This window comes from Artemia sp. Qi Xiang Cuo, chromosome 5 (assembly GCF_049724085.1).
Source record: "Artemia sp. Qi Xiang Cuo chromosome 5, ASM4972408v1, whole genome shotgun sequence".
Classification (NCBI taxonomy): domain Eukaryota; kingdom Metazoa; phylum Arthropoda; class Branchiopoda; order Anostraca; family Artemiidae; genus Artemia; species Artemia sp. Qi Xiang Cuo.
The window spans coordinates 76,152,376-76,177,369 of NC_142798.1; the positions used below are offsets into that span (position 1 = coordinate 76,152,376).

At 37.1% G+C, this 24,994-nt stretch overlaps 1 protein-coding gene across 1 annotated transcript in view; it reads left to right on the forward strand.

Annotated features, from left to right (window-relative positions):
- The window catches only part of LOC148952538 (uncharacterized), a 211,650-nt gene that overhangs the window by 159,030 nt on the left and 27,626 nt on the right, over positions 1-24,994 (forward strand). The window contains exons 12-13 of the mRNA XM_089089219.1: positions 17,461-17,628; positions 21,138-21,273. Of these exons, the coding sequence (XP_088945345.1) occupies positions 17,461-17,628; positions 21,138-21,273 (304 nt within the window). The remainder of the gene's footprint in view (positions 1-17,460; positions 17,629-21,137; positions 21,274-24,994) is intronic.

Consider the following 24,994-nt stretch of genomic DNA (forward strand, 5'->3'; position numbering starts at 1 on the left):
GGATACATGGGATAAAATTGACAAAATTTAAGTATCAGAGTGAATAAATGCTTCATCAACTTCCCTTAAATGCATTATCAACATTACATGACAGATACATCAGATAAAATTGACAAAATCTAAGTACCAGAAAGAATAAATTCGTTTTCAAAGTTTTTATCGGATACATCAGATAACAGTCATAAAATCCAAGTTCTATTCATTTTGACTTCATGCCTCGTTACGTTGAATTTAGGTTAGACCGGTTATAGAAGGCAACACACCCGTTCAGACATACAGTCATAGTGAGAGAGATATTCAAAAAGTTGAATTAATTTAGGTTCACTTAGAGTGGCGCCCTGACTTGGAGTGGTCAGACCAACAGTCATAGTGAGAGAGATATCCAAAAAGTTGGGTTGATCTAGGTTCGCTTAGAGTGGTGCGCGTGCAACTCTATAATTTTATCCGATATACCCGACATAAGAGTTTGATAGTGCATTTAGAGGATGTTGATAGAGCATTTATTCATTATGATAGATTTACTTTACAATTTTATCCCTTGTATTTGAGAAAAGGATGTTTATATAAAAATTAACCACTGTGGTACTTGGATTTTATCTAAGATATCGAACAAAGGATGCTGATAAAACATTTAGTAACTCTGATACTTATGTGAACACACTATTAAAATGTTCCTTCTTCACTTTTTCTAAAGATATAACTTATGTACTAATCGTTCCACTGTGTCAAAAATACTGATTTAATACATGCAACAAACTAGATAGTGGCGATAACCCGCCATTGAATACCAGTGAAGAAGCCACATCGTTTTACGGAGAAGACATACAGCACAATTGTTAGAGCTATAAGCTCATTTCATGTCATTTTAAGATACGTAAAAAAAAGTTGAATAATTTCTAAGTCCAAAAATTTTTTTTAGTCCAATAAGAAAAAAGTGCTACTACAAACATTATTTTTCTAATAGTAAAAGTCATGAATAATATATCCATACCATTCTCATTTTGAGTTTGGAAAATATTAAATGTGATTTTTTAATGTTTTAAGCATGTTTCATCTCATTCTGACATGTAAAAAAAAAAATTGAAAAAAACTATCATGTTAAAAAAAAAATAAAAAAAAACTAAAAAAAAAAACTTAAAAAAAAATACAAAAAAAATGGGGGAGGGGGCCAAAAAGTTGGAGGGAGGGGGCGCCCTTCGAGTTTGGGGATAGGGTACCTTTGGGGGTTGAGGTTTCTGGTGGTTAGGGTCGTTGGTGCTTATGATCCTTGACGGTTCGTACTCACATACACCTTACTACTTGAATTGCAAGGATTTCTAAGGTTTGTTCTGAATTTCATTATTAAAATTCTTTTCTTGCCATCTACATCTCTCTTAGTATCAACTCTTTAGTATACTATAACGTTAAACTCGATTTTAAATTGACAACACTGTTCAAACGTGACTTGTGTATTATACAGAACACATCGAAGAAGTAAAGCTAAGTCAAGTCATAAGACCATTTTATCATCGTAAACCATTTCAATAGATTGATATTGTTCCAAATTTATAATAAATAAGTTATGAGTTAACAACCCCGAGTGGTTACCTTAACTGCTAATCGGTTTAACCCTTTTTTCTCCACCTTCATATGATCCAATTCGCAAATGTTAACTAGCTCTGTTTTTTCCCTATTATTCAAATAAGGTCGTTCGTACAGTCCAATTCGCGAATCCCTTATCCCTTTTTGCAAATATAGTTAGATTTTACGTAAAGTGATTTAAAAGAAAATGTCAATCAAGCCATTCTGAGTGTAGCCTACTATTCTTTAATTAGCAACTTCCTTAATTATATAACTCAATGAATATCCATGGATATCCAAAATTAAAACAAAACTTAAATTTCTTTCCAAGAAAATATTTTGAATACGATTTGGCTGTATAAACTGTTATGATGCTTCAAGATAAAAAAAAACACGTTATTTGGAAAGGTATCAAGGGAACATAGGTGTGAGAGGATACTCATTCTCTTTGAAAAGGTGTAGAGCATTAAGCAAATAGCATGATCTTATGGCTGTATGCAAATATCATGGCAATTCAATTACTGTTCTACAATCACTTTCAACTATTAAAAAAGGCACTAGCCCTTTCAATTTCAGATCAAATGAGCGATTTTGAAGTTTCTACGACAACGCTTTCAATAAAAATCTTATATGCCCCCAGGGCAAAACTTACAAGCCTAGCCCTGAGGGCGGGGGGAGTTGTCATCCTCAAAGACCTAATTTCCAGAACTTTCTGCAACGTTGAACAAAAGGGCTATCTGAAAAATTTGATTGGAAGCGTTTGGGGGAATGGTGGTCGTAAGAGGGGGTTAGTTACCCTCCATACCCTCCAATCACTTTCAACTATTAAAAAGGGCACTCTCAATTTCCAATTGAATGAACCCCTTTTCAAGTTTTTACGACAACTCTATCTATAAACACCTTATATGCCCCCAAGGCATAACTTACAACCTTTGCCCTGGGCGATTTCGGGGATTTGTCATCCTTAAGTACATAATTTCCACAACTTTCAATTATGTTGAACAAAATGGCTATCCCTAAACTTCGATTGCATGTGATTGTAGAAATGGTGGGCGTGAGAAGGGGGTCAATTGCTCTCCACTCACTTTCGACTATTAAAAAGGGCAATTTCAATTTCCAATCAAATGAGCCCCTTTTCAAAATTCTACAACAAATTTCTAAAAAAACCTTATATGCTCCCAGGGCATAACTTACAACCCTTGCACTGAGGGCTCTGATGGGGTTATCATTCTAAAAGACCTAATTTCCGGAACGTTCGACCACGTTGAACAAAATGGATATCTCAAATTTTTGATTGGATATGTTTGGGGAAATGGTGGGTGTGAGAGGGGGTCAGGTGCCCTCCAATCACTTTCGGCTGTTCAAAAGGGCACTAGCCCTTTCAATTTCTAATCAAATTAGCCCCTTTTGAAGTTTCTACAACAACGCTTTCTATAAAAACCTTATGTGCCCCTAGGGCATAACTTATGACCCTTGCCCTGAGGGCTGTGGGGTTGGAGGGGTGTTCATCCTTAAAGACCTAATTTCAAAAACTTTAAAGTATGTTGAATAAAATGGCTATCTAAAAATGTTGATTGGATGTGTTTGGGGAAAAGGTGGGCGTGAGAGGGGGGTTAGTTGCCCTCAAATCACTTTCGAGACTATTAAAGAGGGCACTAGCCCTTTGAATTTCCAATCGAATGAGCCTTTTTTCAAGTTTCTACTACAAATATTTCAATAAAAACTTATATGCCCCAAGAGAATAACTTATAACCCTTGCCGTGAAGATTGTGGGGGAGTGTTCTAATCAAAGGTATAATTTCCTGAGCTTTAAACTGCGTTCAACAAAATGGATATCTCAAAATTTTTATTGGATGTTTTTGGGGAAATGGTGGGCGTGGAAGGGGTGTTCGTTGCCTTCCAATCAATTTCGACTATTAAAAAGGACACTAGCAATTTCAATTTCCAATCGAATTAGCCATTTTTGAAGTTTCTACGACAATGCGTTCTATAAAAAACTTATATGCCCCCACGACATAACTTACAACCCTTGCCCTGAGGTCTGTGGGGGTTTGTCATCCTCAAAGACCCAATTTGCAAAACTTTCAACTACGTTGAACAAAATGGCTATCTTAAAATTTTGATTGGATGTGTTTTACGTTGAACAAAATGGCTATCTCTAAACTTTGATTGAATGTGTTTGGGGAAATGGTGGGCGTGAGAGTAGGGTTAGTTGCCCTCCAATCACTTTCGACTACTAAAAAGGGCACTAGCCCTTTTATTTTCCAATCGAAAGAGCCTTTTTTGAAGTTTCTACAACAACGCTTTCTATAGAAACCTTATATGCCCCGATGGCATAAATGACAACCCTTACCCTGAGGGCTGTGGGGGAGTGTCCTCCTCAAAAACGTAATTTCTATCTGAAAATCAACTACACTGAACAAAATTGCTATCTAAAAATTTTGATTGGATGTGTTTGGCGAAAAGGTGGGCGTGTGGGGGTTATTTGCCCTCAAATCACTTTCGAGTATTAAAAAGGGCACTAGACCTTGGAATTTCCAATCGAATGAGCCCTTTTTCAAGTTTCTACAACAAAGATTTCAATAAAAATTTATATGCCCCCAGGGCATAACTTATAACCCTTGCCCTGAAGACTGTGAGGGTCTGTCCTCATCAAAGGTTTAATTTCCTGAACTTTAAACTGCGCGGAACAAAAAGGCTATCTTAAAATTTTGATTGGATGAGTGGGGAAATGGTGGGCCAATCGAATGAGACTTTTTTGAAGTTTCTACGACAACGCTGTCCTTATATTCCCCCAGGGCATAACTTACAACCCTTGCCCTGAGGGCTGTGGGGGAGTGTCCTCAAAAAAATAATTTCTATGGGGAAATCAACTACGCTGAATCTCATAATTTTGATTGGATGTGTTTCTGGAAATGGTGGGCGTGGAAGGGGTGTTAGTTGCCTTCCAATTACTTTCGACTATAAAAAAGGGCAGTAGCCATTTCAATTTCTAATCGAATGAGAACTTTTTGAAGTTTCTACGACAACTCGTTCTATAAAAACCATATATATCCCCAGTGCATAACTTGCAACCCTTGTCCTGACGGCTCTGGGAGGATTGTTATCCTCAAAGACCTAATTTACAGAACTTAAAACTACGTTGAATAAAATGGCTATCTCAAAATTTTGATTGGATGTGTTTGGGGAAAAAGTAGGCGTAAGAGGGGGATTACTTGCCCTCCCATCACTTTCGACTATTAAAAAGGGCACTAGCCCTTTGAATATCCGATCAAATGAGCCTTTTTTGAAGTTTCTACGACAACGCCTTCTATAAAAACCTTATAGGCCCCCAGTGCATAACTTACAACCCTTGCCCTGAAGGCTGTGGGGGAGTGTCCTCCTCAAAAACATAATTTTTATCTGGAAATCAAATACGCTAAACAAAATTGCTATCTCCAAATTTTGATTGGAATTGTTTCGGGAATTGGTGGGCGTGGAAGGGGTGTTACTTGCCTTCCAATAACTTTCGACCATCAAAAAGGGCACAAGCCACTCCAATTTCAAATTGAGTGAGCCCTTTTCGAAGTTTCTACGACAACTTCTTCGATACGAAGTGCCCTGCTCTAAAGGAAAAAATAAAATAAATAATACATTGTGGCAACGTCGTTCTTATATGTCCTCAGAGCATAACTTAAAACACTTGACCTGAGGGTTGTGGGGGAGTGTCCTCCTCTAAAACGTATTTTCTATCTGGAAATCAACTACGCTGAACAAAATGGCCATCTCAAAATTTTTATTGGATGTATTCGGGGGAACAATGGGTGGGGGGGGGGCTAGTTGTCCTTTAATAACTTTCGACTATTAAAAAGGGCACTAGCCCTTTGAATTTCCAATAAAATGAGCCTTTTTTGAAGTTTCTACGACCACACCTTTTATGAAAACCTTATATGCCCCCAGGGCAAAACTTACAACCCTTGCCCTGAAGGCTCTGGGGGAGTGCCTTCCTCAAAAGCATAATTTCTCTATGGAAATCAACTACGCTGAACAAAATGGCTATCTCAAAATTGTCATTGGATGTGTTTCGGGAAATGGTGGGTGTGGACGCGGTGTTAGTTACCTTCAAATCAATTTCGACTATTAAAAAGGGCACTAGCCACTCCAATTTCCAATTGAATGAGCCCTTTTCGAAGCTTCTACGACAACTTCTTCGATACGAAGTGCCCTGCTCTAAATGAAAAAAAATAATAAATAATACATTGTGCCAACATCGTTCTTATATGCCCTCAGGGCATAACTTAAAACCCTTGCCCCGAGGGTTGTGGGGGAGTGTCCTCCTCAAAAACATAATTTCTATCTGGAAATCAACTACGCTGAACAAAATGGCTATCTCAAAATTTTGATTTGATGTGTTTGGGGGAATGATTGGCGTGGGGGGGGGGGGGGGGGCTAGTTGCCCTCCAATAACTTTCAACTATTAAAAAGTGTACTAGCCCTTTGAATTTTCAATCGAATGAGCCTTTTTTGAAGTTTCTACGACAACGCCATCTATAAAAACTTTATATGCCCCCAGGGTATAACTTACAACCCTTGGCCAGAAGGTTCTGGGGAAGTGTCCTCCTCAAAACATAATTTCTATCTGGAAATAAACTACGCTGAAAGATATGGTTATCTCAAAATTTTAATTGGATGTGTTATTGCAGATGGTAGGCATGGAAGGGGTGTTAGTTGCCTTCCAATCACTTTCGACTATTAAAAAGAGCACAAGCCACTCGAAGTTCCAATTGAATGAGCCCTTTTCAAAGTTTCTACGACAACTCCTTCGATTTTCCCAATTCAAGTGAAAAATGAGTCATAAAGGCAAAGGTATACTAAAGAAAATTTATCTGTTTCTGTATTAAATAAAACAACAAGTTTTTTTAACTGAAAGTAAGGCGCGACATTAAAACTTAAAACGGACAGAAATTATTCCGTATATAAAAGGGGCTGTCCCCTCCTCAATACCTCGCTCTTTACCCTAAAGTTTTTATTGTTTTAAAAAATAAAGCTGTGTGACAGATTCAAACTTTAGCGTAAAGAGCGAGGTATTGAGGAGGGGACAGCCCCTTTCATATACGGAATAATTTCTGTTTGTTTTAAGTTTTAATGTCGCTCCTTACTTTCAGTTAAAAAAACCTGTTTTTTTATTTAATTTCTGGACGTTTTTGAATTAATGCAGCTTTGATTTTAGCTCACCGAACATGAATAATTAAAACGAAATTTGCATATTAATTTTACTTTTTTGGCTAAATGGCTTTCTCGAATTTTTTTTTTCTGAAGTAACTTACGCAACGAACTTCTATATTCGTATGTTTTATTACGTATATTACGGAGTTTGCCCCCTAGTCGACACCTTGTTCTTTACGCTAAAGTTCGAATTTTGTTCGAATCACAATCCCCTGAATCACAAAGGCCGGTCAATTAGAATAGATAGCTCTTTTGAAACTACTAAAAAAAACTTTAGCGAAAAGGGCGAGGCATTGACTAGGGGGCAAACCCCCTCATATACGTTACAATTTTTGTTCGTTTTAAATTTTAATGTTGCTCTTTACTTTCAGTAGAAAAAAATAGTTTTTCTAAATTTAATTTCTGATCGTTTTTTAAATAATGCTAGAAAATCTGGCGTCCCCTTCTTAGAAATGTCCCTTCCCCCAAGGAAACATCCTCCATGGAAGGATCCTCCCCTGTAACCCCCTCCCTCTGACTCCCCCCCCCCTCAGAAAAACATCCCTCCTGAAACGTCTTTATGCTTCCCATTAACCAATACTATATGTAAACAATGGGCAAAGTTAATAACTTCCAGCCCTTCCCTCCGAAACTGTGGGGGATTAAGTCATCCTCAAAGACATATTTATTAGATTTTCGACTATGCTGAACAAATTGATTATCTCAAAATTTTGATTGGGTGAATTTGGGAAAAAAAGAGCGTGGGAGGGGTCCAAAATGTGCCCTCCAATTTTTCGGTCACTAGAAAAGGGCACTAGAACTTTTAATTTCCGTTCAAATGAGCTCTCATACGATATTCTAGGACTACTGGATCGATACTATCGCCCCTGGAAGGAAAAAAAAAAAAAAAAAAAAAAAAAACAAAAAAAAACACGCATCCGTGATTTTTCTTCTGACGAAAAATACAAAATTCCACATTTTTGCAGATAGGAGCTTGAAACTTCCGTAGTAGGGTTTTTGATGCGCTGAATCCGATGGTGTGATTTTTATTAAAGTTCTATGACTTTTTGGGGGTGTTTCCCCCTTTTTTCGAAAATAAGGCAAATTTTCTCAGGCGTGTAACTTTTCATGGGTAAAACTGAACCTAATCAAACTTATAAATTTGAAATCAGCATATAAATCTGATTCTATTGATATATCTATGGGTATCAAAATTCCAGTTTTTAGAGTTTCGGTTACTATTGAGCCGAATCGCTCCTTACCACAGTATATATAATATCAGTATAATCTTTCCCTATCTCACCCATTATAAAAACCCGAACCGAGGTGCGAGTGCTCCAGAGAACGTATAAACATAAGCGACATTAGATCTTTTCACGGGTAGACAAGTCAGATCTCTCTTGAACGCGAAACATGGCTTCAACGTTGGAACACTAATTATGAAGAAACTAATTTTAAATTAATTTATTCCAATACATACATGAAAATCGGTAATTAGTAGTGCAATGTTATTGTTAGATGTTTTTAGGAATTAAAAATAGGTTTCGAAGTCTCGGGTTGGTTTTAAAGTCATTTTGAGAAAATTTCTGCTAAAATACTTGTTCTAGGGTAATTGGACCTCTAATGGCAGATCAAATGTGAGGAGCTGTTTGTACTCGCCGATATATATATATATATATATATATATATATATATATATATATATATATATATATATATATATATATATATATATATATATATATATATATATATATATATATATATATATATATATATATATATATATATATATATATATATATATATATATATATATATATATATATATATATATATATATATATATATATATATATATATATATATATATATATATATATATATATATATATATATATATATATATATATATATATATATGATATATGTATATATATATATATATATATATATATATATATATATATATATATATATATATATATGCTACGAAAACTTTACGAAAAAGAAATTTTTTTAAAAGAAAAGTAAAGGCCATATTAAACTTAAGATCAGTAGAAATAACTCAAAAGAAATAACTACAATAACTCAAACTCAAAACGACCAGAAATTATTATTAAAGAATAAAAAAGGAAAGGAGAATAATTGGTATTGCTGTAACACTACATATACATTTATATAAATGTATTTACAGTGGACTATAATAATGCAAAAGGTAAATATAACATTGGTTTAATAATGGAAAGAAAGACAAAGAATGAATTTACAACGATAATCAAGTTAAAAATAAGCTTTATTTGAAGAATGCCATAAAGCGATCACATTTGATTATGATATTTGGTGCTTCGCATTGATATTTTAGTTTTAAAAGTTTTATCAATTTTCTGAAAACTCCCTAAGAATTTTACGAAAAACACTTCTTAACAGACGTTTGGTATTTTCTTGGATAGGGCTATTGTGGCAACTTTTACCGCAGCAACCAATAATTAGAACCCAAGTCCTAAAATTGGTCTCAATCAGGAACCCTTATCGCTATCTAAATTCACAAAGTGATAAGATTTTCAAACAGAGGTGTTTATTGTTTAAAGTTCAGGATAGGTCTGCCCATTTCACACGAAAACATTGATTGAAAACGAAACTAGTCTTATCTCGGCTCTCCGCCAAAATAGGTAATTAGCCTTTTCAAGTTTCACAGGAACTACAATCTGAGAAAATAAATATCACGGCGTGAAAAAAAAATGATAAGCCATCCAGTGGCGGATCCAGAGGGGGGGGCGAGGGGTGCCCCCCTAAAGTAGTGTAATTTACCTAATTAACGCAAGTTTGCATTAATTAAACTTGCTCCTAACGTAAGTTTATCTGATCAACCTATTTTGCGCCCCCCCCCCCTAAAAAATCCTGGATCCGCCCCTGAATCCATCACACCTATTCCACCAGTTATTAGAAGAAAAAAAAATTCCCTTATTTTCACAAATTTCATCAACCCCCGCCCTCTTTTTTTATAAAATCCTACATAGGCCTATCAGTTGAGTCCACTGTATATAAATAATATATTAAGTCATAATTTGTATATAAATTAAGTCATACCTGTGAGATGGGACTGTTGCAAACCACTTGGCCGGCTCACCAAGTTTTTTTTCTGATTTCGCAATTACGAATAATGCAATTTCTAACCATTTCTCATTAATTGACGCATACAGACTAACCCGCTAATGCATAAATAAGTGGGAGGAGATTTTTGTTCGCACCGAGAATGAAGAGCCAGAAATCATCTGCGGTAAACTTACTGCCTAATTATATAAACTGTGCTCCTTACTTACAGTTCGTTACCACGAACTGTTTGAAATGCTTGAATTATGTATGCCTATCTGTTAGTTTGACATGGAGTCCTTAGTTTTTACGCTAAATTTCAGCTTGAGGGGGGGGGGAGGAACTAATATCTGGGGGTTAGTTGGGGGTTAGTCTGGGGGTCGACTCTGGGCTGAAGACCCGACTTCTGAAGTTCCAAACAGATAGGTTACACTTGGAGCCCCAAAGTTGACAACTCAAATATTTCCAACATTCTGTTTAAATCTTCTAATTTGGCCACTACCTAATGTCTCACCGGCTTGTCTTTGATTCTGTTGGCGGCTATTTAACAAAAATACTCCAGAGATAAGGTCTTTGCTTATCTCACGGTGGCGCAAAGGGTAGCCAAAAAAAAAAAATAGCCGGCATAAACGTTATATTTTCTTTATTTGTTAGACAGTAAATACTTTAATTGACATCTCCAGATATAAACAGAGAAGCCGTGTAGAAAGTCACAAAAATAGTATAAATGTGCTACTGATGGTAACACTACTCTAGGTTTCTACCCTTCGTATTGGGATTCGACTCTGGGCTCAAGACCAGGGTTGCCAACTGGACATATTTTATGTCCAAAGGACATATTCCTGTGTGCTGGGACACAATGACATAAGGGGGCAAAAAAGGGACATATTTTTGAAATTTCGGACATAAAAGGGACATATTTTCCAAATTTATGACATAAAATGGAATATTTCCCCGCTGGACACGTATTTTTTTAAAAAAAAAATTTCATTTTTCACCAAATCAGTATTAACACTACTTGTCTAGCACTAAATTTACTTAATTACTTATTTTCTACTAAATTTTTACAAACGTTATTTTTAAATTACAAACGTTATTATTTTTCGGAGCTGCTTGCTCTTTCCCACAGACAATTATTTGCAAATACTCTTGAAATTCTTTACAAGTTTGTATTCTTTCATCTCGTATAAACGATTTTATTTCTCCTTGCTTTTACGCTACAGTCAAGATAATAGGCAAGCAGGCACCTTTTTAGTTAACAATCGCTTCCGGCTTGCAATAGTTAGGCAAAAACGTTAGCAAAAGAAAAAAATTAGATTTTTGATGATCTGGAATCAATTTTAATATCGATAGATGTACCAAAAAATTAGCTTATTGTGCTGATTCCAAATATATCATACTTTTTAAGTATAGTGTTACCGATTAGTGGGCCTGAGAAAATTTGTCAAATTTTCAAAAAGGTGAGAACGCCATCAGATTCGGCGTATCAGAGAACCCCACTGTAGAGGTTCCAAGTTTCTATCTATAAAAATGAACATTTATAGTGTTTGCCAGAATCAGAAGAAGCATCACGGATTCGTTTTTATTTGTTGTTGTTGCTTTTTCCAGGGGTGATCACATTGAACCAATCGTACTAGAATTTCGCAAGAGGGCTGAATTAAACGAAAATTAAAAGATCTAGTGTCCTTTTTAAGTGGCCAAAAATTGGAGGACAACTAGCCCCTGTCCCACGCCCTTTTTTCCTGAAAGTTGTCTGATAAACATTTCGAGATAGCCATTTTGTTCATTATTGTTGAAAGGTACAATAGATATGTCTTTGGAGATGATTTGATCCATCAGAACCACCAGAGGAAGGGCCGCAAGATATGAAATTTGTCCATTGTTTACATATAGTATTTTTTTATAGGGAAGTATACAGACATTTTCCAAGGGAGGAAGGAGATCTCCTGGGGACGGATTTTCTATAGGGAGAATTTCCCATTGGGATGGAAGTTTCTGGGGTTGAACTTTTCAGGGGGAATCTTACACGGGTAGAATTTACCAGAATTTGTATACAGAATGTTTGTTATGTGTCTTTTTTCTCGTTGTTGATCCCATTGTACATGTAAAGACACTCTGAGGGAACTCTCAGGGGGAAGTTTTCAGCGGAGTTGGAATTCTCTTGGGATCTTTTTTTTTTGGGGGGGGGGATTTTCCACGGGAGAATTTTCCATGAGGGAATTATGACTAGGAGAAATTCTTCATGGAAAATTACTGGGAGATAAACTTTTCAGGGGGGGGGGGTATTTTCCAAACAGGGATGTTCCCGAATGACCTTAAAAAGGATCAGAAATTAAATGAATACAAGTCTTTCTTCAAATAAAAGTATGGTAATGAGTATTTTTCAGGCAGAATCAGGCAAAAAATTTCTTGGAAGGATTCACAGCAGGGATGGAATTGTCCGGGGGGAATTTCCCGGCGGAAGAATTTTACATGGGAGGAACTTTAATTATAGGAATTTTTCGTGGGGAAATTTTCCACAGAGGGGTGGATTTCCTGGGATTATCTGAAAAACGATCAGAAATAAATGCAAAAACTAGTTTTTTCTACCGAAAGTAAGGAGTGACATTAAATCTTAAAACGTACAGAAATTATCCCGTATATGACAGGGGCTACTTCCTCCTCAATACCTCCCTCTCTACGCTAATGTTTGACCTTTTGTCTAATTTTTTTAAGAACAATTCTTGAAACACAAGGGCCATCCCACCCTTGGAGTAAGCCCCCCCTCCCCCCTTGGTGGAGAGAGGTGGAGTCACCCCCCTCCACACACGTATTCTTTTCCCTAGATGAATCCAACAGAAATTTTGAGATAGAAATTTTGTTAAAAATGATCCAAAGAACAAATAATAATGCCTTCAGCGTTTACACAACCCCTAAAAGCCCTAAGACAAGGGTTGTAAGTTATGCCCCAGGGGCATATAAGGTTTTATGGAATGGGTAGTCGTATAAACTTCAGGTGGGGCTCATTTGATTGAAGTTTAGTGCCCTTTGTAAGAGCCAAAATGATTTGAGGGCACCCCCCCCTCCCGCGCCTATCAGTTCCAAAAATCAGCATTCAATCAGAATTTGTAGACATCTATTTTGTTCAGCATTGTTCAAAGGTCCTATAATTATACCTTTGGTGATGTCACCTCACTGAATGAAGGGCAACCCAGCTTACCTAGCGCTCCACAACGTCGCTTGACCCCTAGATTGTACCTTATGACGTGCGCAAGAAATACTCTGATTGGCAAAAAGCTACCAATAGAAGTGAAAATGTTGACCCTAATGCCTACCATGCCCATCAGGTGGAAATCTCGTAAGAAGATGAGCCTTGAGCTCCGAGAATTAGTTTTTTACTGTTTATATGTTTTAATGACTTGTGCTTTCACACTAGTTAATTTTTTATGGATTAACTAAATGAATCTTTTTCGTTTTCATTATATTCGATGTTAACCGACCTCTTTTAAAGAGGTTCACAAGTCGTAAGAAAACTAGCTTCTGAGATTTCAAGAGGGACATATTATAGACAAAATATGGACATAATTTGGCTGAAAAGGACACATTTTTGGATGCTCAAGGGACATATTCATTGATCAAATAGTTGGCAACCCTGCTCAAGACCCGAATTCTGAAGTCCCGAACAGGTAGGGTTCACATGGAGCCCCAAAGTTGACAACTCCAATATCTAGCAACATCCAGGGTTGCCAGCTGGACTCATTTTATGTCAAAAGGACACATTCTCATGTGCCAGACACAATGACATAAAAGGGCAAAAAAGTGACACATTTTGTAAATTTAGGACATAAAACGAAGCATTTCCCAACTGGATATATATTTCAGTAAAAAAAAGTCACTTTCCGCCATTGTGGTGCTTTTTCTCGTTTTGTTTTTGAGCATCCAGGTTTAGCAAGAGATGTCATGAGTAATGAATTTTCTCCAAAGTAAGGGATTTACATGTTTATATGAGTTTCGTGCTCTCACACTTAGTCGTTTTCTATGAATGTTCTATATTGATTTCTTTTCGTTTTCATTATATTTGATGTTAACTGGCTCCTTTGAAAGAGGTCTACAAAGCGTCTTTTGGTCAATAATACAACTGCTAAAAAAAACTGGTTTTTGAGATTTCAAGATGGACACATAGCTAAAATATGGCACATTTTTTGATGCTCAAGGGACATACTCATAGACCAGAAAGTTGGCAACCCTGGTAAAAACCAAATATTTTTAAAAGTCAATATTTTAAAAGTCAATATAGCCTGGTTCCAATATTTTTAAAAGTCAAGAACTAGGAAAATGGCCCTGGGTCCGTCTTTGATAGCTTTTATCTGAGGCTATTGTTTTTTTTTGGGGAGGGGGATTAAGTTATTAATTTTCTCCCTGATTTCAGCATTTGTTACATTCATTAAGAATCTGAGTCTGCGAAGTTCTTAATCTCTCCCCCATCTGAACTTACATGATGCCTATTAATAGTTTTCACATAATTTGTCTATTTGGACATATTTGTCTCGCTCAACCTCTAACCTAACCTCGAACAAGTTTCTGCATGCGCGTCTAGTTTAGCTTATTTTTGGTAATCTGTTCTATGATAAAAAAAAAAAAAAAAAAAAAAAAAAAAAAAAAAAAAAAAAAATCAAGGCTTGTCCAACTGAACATTCCCTCGAGGAAACATTAGCAACCATGACAATTAACGGCCAAAGATAGACAAAATATAATAGTTTCAAATGAAAATAAGGACCCTGAGCCAAACTTCAACAATACCAGAAACTATTCAATGTTTGCTTTTGCTATGGCAAATGGATCTTGCTCAAAAATTCAGTTCATTCTAACTGCTGAATCTGAAAATGATATTTTTAATATGTCACATGCAATAGCTATAGCCTGAAATATTTTGAAAGGGAGGAAGGCGGGAAAGACTGCCAAATTTTTCCAGGAATCAAAGTTTGGAAAAAAGGTGTTTATTTTAGGTCAAATTCTTTATTTAGGTTTTGCAAAATTTTGTACTTCTTGTTTCTTACCGGGGAAGGGGCTATAGCCTTTACCTCATTCTGGTCTTCTTTGCTATACGTATTTTGGATGGTTCCATTGTAACTGAACCCCCGTGTAACTGAACCCCAAGCAACTCCACCACTGTAACTGAACCCCCGTATAACCGAACCCCCGTGCAACTGAACCCCCTTGTAACTGAACCCCCGTATAACCGAACCCCCGTGCAACTGAACCCCCCTGCAACTGAACCCTCGTGCTACTGAACCCTCGTGCAACTGAACCCCCATGTAACTGAACCCCCGTAGAACCGCACCACCGTGCAACTGAACCCCCGTGCAACTAAACCCTCGTGCTACTGAACCCTCATGCAACTGAACCCTCGTGCAACTCAACCCCCTTGCAACTCAACCCCATTTAACTAAACCCCCGTGCAACTGAACCCCCATGTAACTGAACCCCCGTTATAACCGAACCCCCGTGCAACTGAACCCCCGTGCAACTGAACCCTCGTGCTACTGAACCCTCGTGCTACTCAACCCTCGTGCTACTGGACCCCCTTTAACTTGGCCTACGTGCAACTCAGCCCCAGTCAACTAAACCGCCGTGTAGCTGAACCCCCGCGTAACTGTAACTGTGTGTTACCATGTAACTGTGTGTTAAAAGAACACAACTGATGAGCGAAAAGTGATGAAGGAGAGGGGTAATACCGAACTCTCAGCTACCATTCTTGGGAGACATCTGACAGTTTACAAGTGACCATGGAATTCCTGTGTTGTTTTAAAGTCACTTTTCTGTGAATAGGCAGCATGGCGGCAAAGTGCACCTGGTGACAATAAATCACATCAGTCCAGATTTGTCAGGAAAAAATTACTCAGTGATAATTTATTGCTCCCGCTAGCATTTTGCGCTTCTAGGTCCAGGTTTAGGGACCTAGTGGTAAATCCAGGCCTTAGCGTGCACATATTTCCTTGTGGTGAATTGACTTTCCCTTTAAGCACTCTTTGAAAGTTCCAACTTAATGCACAAATCCCTTTTTGAGATATGCCATCTTGAAAATCTGCATGCACATAGTGTCTTTTGATTTAGTTCAAGTTTCATCTCAAATACCTCATTCTGTCAAATTTTCAACTTGATATGCGTAGCCTTGATAGTGGTAGTTCAATAGTAGCAGAGGTCGTAGTAGGAGCAGTAGAAGTAATAATAGTGTTGAATTAGTAGTAGTAGTAGCAGTATTAATAGCAGTAGTAGCAGGTAGATGCCCCAGAAGTTTCATCTTGATAAGCTAAGCTGTTCCAAAAAAATTGCTGATACACCCGTATCAGCAATCTGTATGTTATTGCAAGTTACCAATTGTTAAAATTTAAGGTTTTTATAGAAGGGATGATCGTAAAAACTTTGAAGGAGGCTCATTCGATTGTAAATTGAAAGTTCAATTTCGAATAATCAAAGGTAATCACAGGACAATCAGCCTTTCCCTCTTAACCGACACCCCCCCCCCCCTAAATACATCCGATCAAAATAAAAATTAACATTTTGTTCAAAATAGTCTGAAAATCAAATAACCATGCCTTTGGGGTTAACAACCCCACCAGCAGCATCTGGGACAAGGGATTTAATTTAAGCTAGTTGCTGATTGCTAACACATAAGGTTTTAGTAGAAAAAATTTTGTATGAACTTTAGGGGGGGGGGGCTCATTCGATTGGAAATCAAAATTTCCAGTGCATTTTTTCAGAGTTAAAAGTGATCGGAGGGCTTCCACCCCACCCTATTTTTCCCCAAATACATCCGATCTAAATTTTGGGACGGCCATTTTATTTAAGTAAGTATGACAGCACTAGACCCTCAAGGTCCAAACCGGCGGTGCTGATCTCCGGCGGAGGCCCTTCAGCCAGGAAGTGCAATGGGGGGGGGGCTGGGGGCCAGCCATCCTGTGCTCTCGCACACTCGTCCTGCTTACCTTTCCCAGATTTATCCAGGTACCCCTGTAGAGCAGGGTTGCCTCTGGATGAGCTTGCAGTCACACCACTGACCCGTGTTCTAAACCAAGTAACTGACCATGCCATAGGTCAAACCCGAGCTCTTTGGACAAAGAATTCTCAACCCAGCGCACGTCCACTTAGCCAGGACGGCTTGCCATTTTATTTAAAACAGTTTAAAGGTTAAGTAACTAAACCATAGTTAAATAAGTATGGTTTATAACCCTATTGTGTTTTACCCAATGTAAGTACGGTGGTTGAGTTGCGCGAGAGTTCAGTTGCACGGGGGTTCAGTTGCACGGGGGTTCAGTTGCACGGGGGTTCAGTTACATGGTGGTTCAGTTACATGGGGGTTAGTTACACGGGGGTTAGTTACACGGGGGTTTAGTTAAATGGGGTTGAGTTGCACGAAGGTTCAGGGGCAGGAGGGGTCCTGCCCACGAGGTTTCTGGGGCACGGGGTTTTGTTAGACGGGGGTGCAGGTGCACGTGGGTTCGATTATACGGGAGTTAGATACAAGGTAGGTAAGTTACCCGGGGTTTAAGTTGCTTGGGGTTCAGTTACACGCACACCATTTTAGATAGTACTTTTGAATCAAATTCAGAGTTCACGAATTTGATTTTTTTTTTTTTATTTAAGATTGGTGTTCATCCAAAGGGTTTATATGTCCTGGCAGCAGGGTGTGCATCCCTGAAGAACAAATTTGTGACGGACGAAGAGACTGTCCGTTCGGTGAAGATGAAAGAAGATGTGTCACTATTGCTAATGATGAAGATCATGCAAGTCAGCTCACATACTCTGAATCAGGTACAGATCCATTACCCTAAGTGAAAACAGTTGTATTTTCGTACAAAACAGGTTTTTTAATTTTCCATCGGACTTCATCAACTTTATTTTTAAATTCATGATTCGTGGCGACTCAATCAAGAGTATGGGTAACCTCGAAAAGTAAATGCTGGCCGTAGTTTTGAAAAAAAAATCACTAGTACCATCTATTGTTGTACGTTTTTTGACATTATTTTAAACTTCGCAATTGTGTGTTGTTGTTTTTTTTTCAGAAACTGGGAGCATACACCTATTACTTGCTAATTTTGCCTTATTATCCTATAAAAACCACCAAGAAACGGTATATATCAGTTAGCGTTGGTAGTTTTTTTTCGACACTATTGCCAGTTTCCACTCTTATGAGCTACCTATACACTTTGGGCAAGACAGCTGCGCTGGAGCTTTTTAACTGAGCCGCTGAAAAAATACAGCCACCAAAAGATGAATTAAAGGGCTTTCTAGCGAAGCTCATGTTTCCAGTTTTGTTGTTTATGTTTTGGGTGACGACATGAATGTGTTTTATATGGATAGTTATGTGTTTACGTTGTATCTGCAGCGCGGTAGCTGAAGACTAAGAAATAAATCATGAAAACTAAGAAGTTGTTTTACTGAATCCATTAAATCTAGGTGAAGACAGCTACGTTTGCGTGCAAAACTGACTGTCTTACATTTCTTATCAAACTTCATCTTTTTTTGTAGGTTCATGCATCTTGACGGCTCCACCAACGGATATTGCTAGCTTTTAAGAATGTGAACTGGCCCTAGTGTCGAAAAAATGACCAATACTGTCCTGACTACACTAATTTTGCCGTATTTTTGCATAAGAAATTGCCGAGAAATAGTAAAAGCTAGATGGCGCTGGTAATTTTTTCAACTCTAACGCCAGTTTCCTCTCTTATTAATTATCTTCGGGGTTTTGAAAGCACTTGGAAAGCAGATCCAAATCACTTTTATTGTGTTTTCTCGGCTGAAGACGGACAGGAATAACTTCCTATTCGAGTTTTTGCAACTTTTTGGAAAGTAAAAATCATCATATAAGTTTTATACCAGGGGCCGAGCTTCGATTGGCAATTATTGGTTTTTAATAAGATTTTTCGTAATACGCTAATCGTTCGCTTTCCGGTGTGAAAAAATGATCTAGATAGGTCATGGCTTTGGGAAAACTCGTTCAGGGCCTTAATTTTAGAAAATATGTTTCATATGAATGACGTCACAAATACCCAGAGGTCCAATACCCTAATGGCTTTATTTTCCACATCGAATAAAATGAAATTAAAGTTTTTTAACGAAAAGCATTTGAAAACTGTTTTTCTTTTCACTGAGCAAAGCTCGTTTTCATGGTGCTAGTATTTCTAGGCAATAGCTGGGAACAAATTGGTGCCATACAAGCTTTTGAAACTAGTGCATTGCCATTTCAATTTTCCACCTCTGTAGCAGAAATGTGATGGTAACATCAAAGAAACACATATTGTTGCCACTGTGGGTTGGGCTTTACATTCTGCTGTGTAAAACAAATAAATTTCTATGCCTAGCATACAGAATAATTGCTTTGTCTTGGTATGTAGGATAAGGATAAAGATCGCCCACAGCCATTGATGGCGCGTTGGGCGTCAACACTTGTCGACGTTTCTTTTGCCGGGTCTTTTTTACAGGGACAGGTAGCAAGCCCGTCGCTTAGCCTTGTGCCAGATGGAACTGAACCCCGAGCCCCGAATTGCAAAGCAGAGATCAATCCACTGTGATTTGTCGTTGTGGGCCGCTGATCATTTTTCCATGTGCCTTTCAAGGCTTATTGATGTATTGGACATACCTAACAATGTTGCGCACCACTAAAATTTTAGGGCCACTATTTGGAAGCAGCGGCGTCAGTTAAAAATTTTTTTGGGGAGGACAAATTTGTCGTTTCTTTATGTTTTCTCAATGGAAATGAAAAAGGTAATTTTCCAAATACAAAAAAAAAGCGTAAGACCCCCCTCCCCACCAATCGGCACTACTACTGTCAGGGAGTCTTCTTGCTATCATGTTTTGGCTTACGCCTAGGCGTGAAACTAGGTAAACGACTAGCTACGCAACAGATGATTTCATGGTGTATGGTACAGTAATTTAAGCAGGCAATCACGCAGTTTTTTTTTCGGGGGGGGGGAGGTAATCTTGAAAAAATGGAAAATGTAAGAATATATATGAACAAACTTAAAAGTATCAAGGTTTTATTTTAAAGGAGGGGGAGGCAGAAAAAAATGCCTCCCTCCTGCGTTCGCGTTAAAATTCTGCTGAAGAAAAGCATTGAGTATGGCTTTACTGGCCTTTGGAAAAATGGGAAACTCTTAGAAAGAAATCTCTTAGAGAAACATAAAAAAACGAAGCATAAAAGTCCTCTTGGGCTATCAAGTAAATTTGTAAAGTTTATTATAAAAACGCAAATTAAAGAATTAATTGTAATGATTTAAAGCCTTTTTCATGTTGCTTGCGAATAGGCATATTTACGTACACTTTTTTTAAACTAGTTTCTGTTCTGCATGTTTTTATAACCCTAATTGTTTTCTAATTGATAAACCAACTAATTAATAAGTTAATTAGTAAATTGAATTTCTAATTAAGAAAGTGTCCTGCTTTCAGAAAATGTCTGGTTGGATCAGAATAAACTTAGACCTTTAAGGTGATATGGTGCCTTAAAAATCATTTCGCGAGCTTCAAAATCGGCTTGCCGTCACAAAGACAAAGTGCTTATTAGTGAATTGTTCAAGGGGACTAGCCTTCATCGACAGCTGTTAAGAATTTGTGGTTTGGCTGCGAAACTGAAGAGACAATGCAATTTTACGTCCCTTTTTGTCAGCCAGATTCTCAATCAAAGCCGTTGACACCACAGGGAACTCCCCATTGCTCAAATGATAATTCCTTTGAGCTGATCTTAGTGTCTTTCTAGCAGGTTTGCTAGAGCATTTTTATGGACTACCTTGTCACAAACTTAAAAACGAACATTCTGCTCCATTTAATTGAAAACAACAGAATTCACACTTTCTGATAATGTAAGTTTCTATTAAGACTGAATATTTCTATCTCCAGCACGAAACGAGAGAAGTTAAATTTTTTTTCTAAGATTTATGGGAAAGTAGGTGTCGGCTCTACAATTTATGGCAAGACCGCCTTATCAATTCTAAACAAATTGACCACACAAACTAAAAATTTTAATAATTGACGAGATAGGGTATTCCTTTAAGGTAATGATCAGCTTAATGGACAAATTTTAGTGAAAAAAAATTAATCTAGTTGTTAATTAATTGACTAGCTTTAAAATGAATGAGATTTAACCTAGTTTTGGATATTCTAATTGTACTGGGTAACAGCTATTTTTTTGCAAGATCAGGCAAGATCAGCTATTTTTTTCCTTTTTTTTATATCCTTATGTTAAATTGCTAAGATTTATCTCATTTCAGTTTACCAAACGCTTTGTTTTTTAAATTTCATTCGATTTTGACTTTCGCTCTTTTCAGGCTTTTTGATGGTGAGAAGAGATGGACGTTGGGGCAAACTTTGCGCAGACAATATGGATGTAGTCTTAAATAGTGAAGAAGAGAAGTGGAAATTGGAGGATTTGGGAAAAGCTGTTTGTAGCTCACTAACTTACAAGTAATAATTTGATATTACGAACTTAGTTGCAGTGTTGTCACCGAGCAAATACTTTTTTGTTTTAACCTGTATACGTGATTTTTTTCAAAAAAATGTAACGTGTTAATAGAGAAAAGGTTGTTTCCAGATGAAGTCAAAATACGTAAGAGGGTTTTTTGTTTAAGAAATTTGTTTTCCAAGTAGTAAAGGTAAAGATCGCGGTACTGGACTTCACAGTATACCTATGGCACTGATATCCGTTTCCTGGCCCTTCAGACAGGAAGTGTAATGGGTGGGAGGGGGGGGGGGTCCAACCATACTGTGCTTTCACACACCGATTCTTTTTACCTTCCCCAAATTTCTCCAGGTAACCCATCTAAAGTTGAATAGACTGTGGCTGAGCTTATAGAGTCACGTCACAAATCCCCAGTTCAAACCAAATAACCAGCGACTCCAAGACTGGAGCCGCCATGCCGTCACGGACAAACGAGCCGTCACGGACAAACGATTTCAAGTCTGGTGTGCAAACCAGTCGGCTAGGAGGTTTACTGCTCCCAGGTAGTAACATTTGATAATAAAGCTATGAATCTTTCTAAAGTTTTAGAAGGTGACTATGTATCTCTATGATGTTTTATAGGGAGTGTCAAATTCATGTTCAAATAAGAGAACATGGCCTGCTTATGGGAAGCAGGCCACATTACAAACATATGTGAACCGAGTAGTTAGGTATTAAGATATGAACCACAAAAGCAATGATCAGATTTTATAGTCCTCATGGATGTAGTTGTTTTTCTCCAAAATTGCCACCAACATTGAAATTCATATTTCGTATAAAAAAAACAACAAAAAAACAGAAATTAATTTAGGTTGTTAAATTCTATTCAACCTTAATGAGATACACCTTTTTTGTTCTGTATTCAAAGTGTTCAAAAACATTGTAATCGTAATATCTTCTATCAAATTCGTTTCGCAAAATGAAGCTCAATGAAGCAAATAGAGACTCTTTAGAGACCGTCACAGATACAGAGGCTTCAATTGGGTGGGAGTAAGTAGAGTGGGACATGAACCCCCTATATTCTTTTCCTCTTTTTATTCTTAGATTTTGATAATTACCTCTTTTTGGGATAATTTGACTGAAAAATACCTTTTTTAGTATTTTTTATTGTAAAAACTTACAAAAACGACTGCCCCCTTAGATTTAACAAATGCATTTTGCCCCAACCCCCTCTAAATTTTCATGAATTTAGGCCACTACGCAGATAGAAACCATCTTTTGGCTCTGGGAGAGAAACTGATTCTAAATGTTTTTTTTTAGGGACTGGTTTCTGAATAGTACCATTAAATAGTTTATTTCAGAAATTTTTAGCTTACGAAGTATTTTTAGCTTAGAAGAAGATGGTAACGTTATACGCAAACTCAAATATTACATTGAGTGTTTTCTAACTTAGCATGGACTAGTTTTTATTTTCGTAAGATTAGTCTTGTAGTCTTGCTCAAGGAAATTATATCAATGAAAACAGCTCCGAAATTTGAAATAAATTGAGATTTGAAAAAAAAAACATTACCATTGTCAGGTTACCATTTCAGGGTAATGGATATAGCAAGGACTTTTCTTGACGGGTGCAACCAGCGAGCTAGGGGGCAGCGGTCAAATATACCTTTCCCTTCAGAACTCAACTTTCTAATGGTTTTAATAATTTTTCTATGGAAAGGGGTACTGCTCGCCCTAAGACCCCCTAACTAAGCCGTTAATCATGGCTTTTAAGACTGTCCTCAGGTTTAAAGCTCTTCATAGCTCCCAACTTTACACTTTTTAGAGAGAAAACCAAAAAAGTTTTTTTAATACTGCAAGCGTACAGAAAATCAATTCATTTAATTTAACTCACTGAAACAGAAAATAACTTACTGAATAATATGCGAATCTATACACTAGATTTTATTGTATTAGTGAACAAAAACATGCCCCTAGAACTTATCTTGAGTTTATTTATACCTGAATTTCACGATTTTCTTTTTACTCTTTCAAAATAGTGAAGTTTTTAGGGCAGTACCACTTTGTCGTCAGTGTTGCCGCGACACGTTGAAACGTGAAGATAGATCAGCAAAACTAAATAATTAATTTGGCAGCTATTTTTATCCGTGAAAACTGATTTTCTACGACAGTCACACCTTCTGAAGCTATTTGGTACCATATGTTTTCGGCTTATTTTTTTGCTGGTTAGTCACTCATGTTTCTTTTATTTAAAATTTGGCGCTCAATACTACCTATGAACTTCTACAGACGGAGGTCTTATTGATCAAAATATAAATTCCAGATTTTTATTGATATTTTATGATGTATGTGGCTGTGTAGACTTAAGTACACGAGGAGAGTTTACAAGCTTCAAGCCGGCTTGTTTGCTTGTGAATTCACTCCGTGTACTCGAGACTTAAGTATCCGCTTAACCAGTTTAAAAAAGCAGATTTTCTTGTCACTGTCCTTGGTACTGCAGAACTCACTTAGAAAAAATAAAAAATAAGATATTGCTTAAGCGCTAAGAGAACTAAAAATTGAAGGTCTCCGGGGATGTAACATGCCATAATAGAAATAAGAAACTACTAACATCACTGACAGTGCAAAATTGCCCAGGGATACAAAAAATTAGAATAATTTGTAAATTAAAATGAGTTAATCAAAAGTAGATCCCAGATTGGCAAATCCCGGAATCCTGTGTCCTAGCCGTATCAACCTGTCTCTCACTATAGACCTAGAACATTGGATAGAACCACGCTTTTCGTACAGCTTACTGTTTGAAATATGGTTATTCAAACAGGTACAGAGAGCTATCCTTGCGCAATTCGTCTGGAAAACATCTAACAACTCCTCCTTCGTCGTCCAAAGCACCCATGTCTTAGAACCATACTTGACCATTACTATCACTGTAGCTTCCAATATTCTAATCTTGGTTCGAAGACTTATGTTCTTTTTCTTCCGAACTCTTTTCAACTGCGAAAAAAGTACCAGATTTAGCTTTAATAATATACAAAAACTACAAGAAGACATTAAAACAATGGGATTCTTTCTTAATAATATGCAGGATTTTTCTATTAATCATATTATTATGTTTCCTTCTATTGTTATCTACTTTTTAAAATCATTTCAAATATTCAAGTTCTATTGCTCTCACGGAGGCTGCAAAAACCAGTAAAACCAGTAAACCAGTAAAACCAGTAAAACCAGTAAACCAGTAAAACCAGTAAACCAGTAACACCAGTTTCAACAAAGATCCAATGACACATCACCAGATCAATTAAAGAAGAAGTGTATTATTAGGCTACATCTGTAATTATTAGGGGGGGGGGGTGCATTGCCAGAAAATAGCCCATGATATTTGGTAAAACTTTACCAAAAAGGTTTTACTGGATATTTGGCCAGCAATTAAATATTCACCTCCGGATTTTTATTGATATTCCAAACTTTAAAGCAGTAAAGTTTCAAGAGCACAAGTAAAAAGAGATAAACAAAAAGGGTAAAATAAAAGCTTTCACTTCATTAAAAATTCCCTCCCCTCATGGGAAACTCCTCCGTAGAAAGTTTCTCACACGTAAAGCACCTGGATATTGCATGGGTAATATCCGAAGAAAAAAAATGGACTTGTTGTCAATATAATTCGTTCAAGTCGTAGCAAAAAATAGAAAACTAAATTGAAGGGAATGTTTGGTGCTATAACGTTGTCGCAATAGGAATTAAGTTATACCAGTG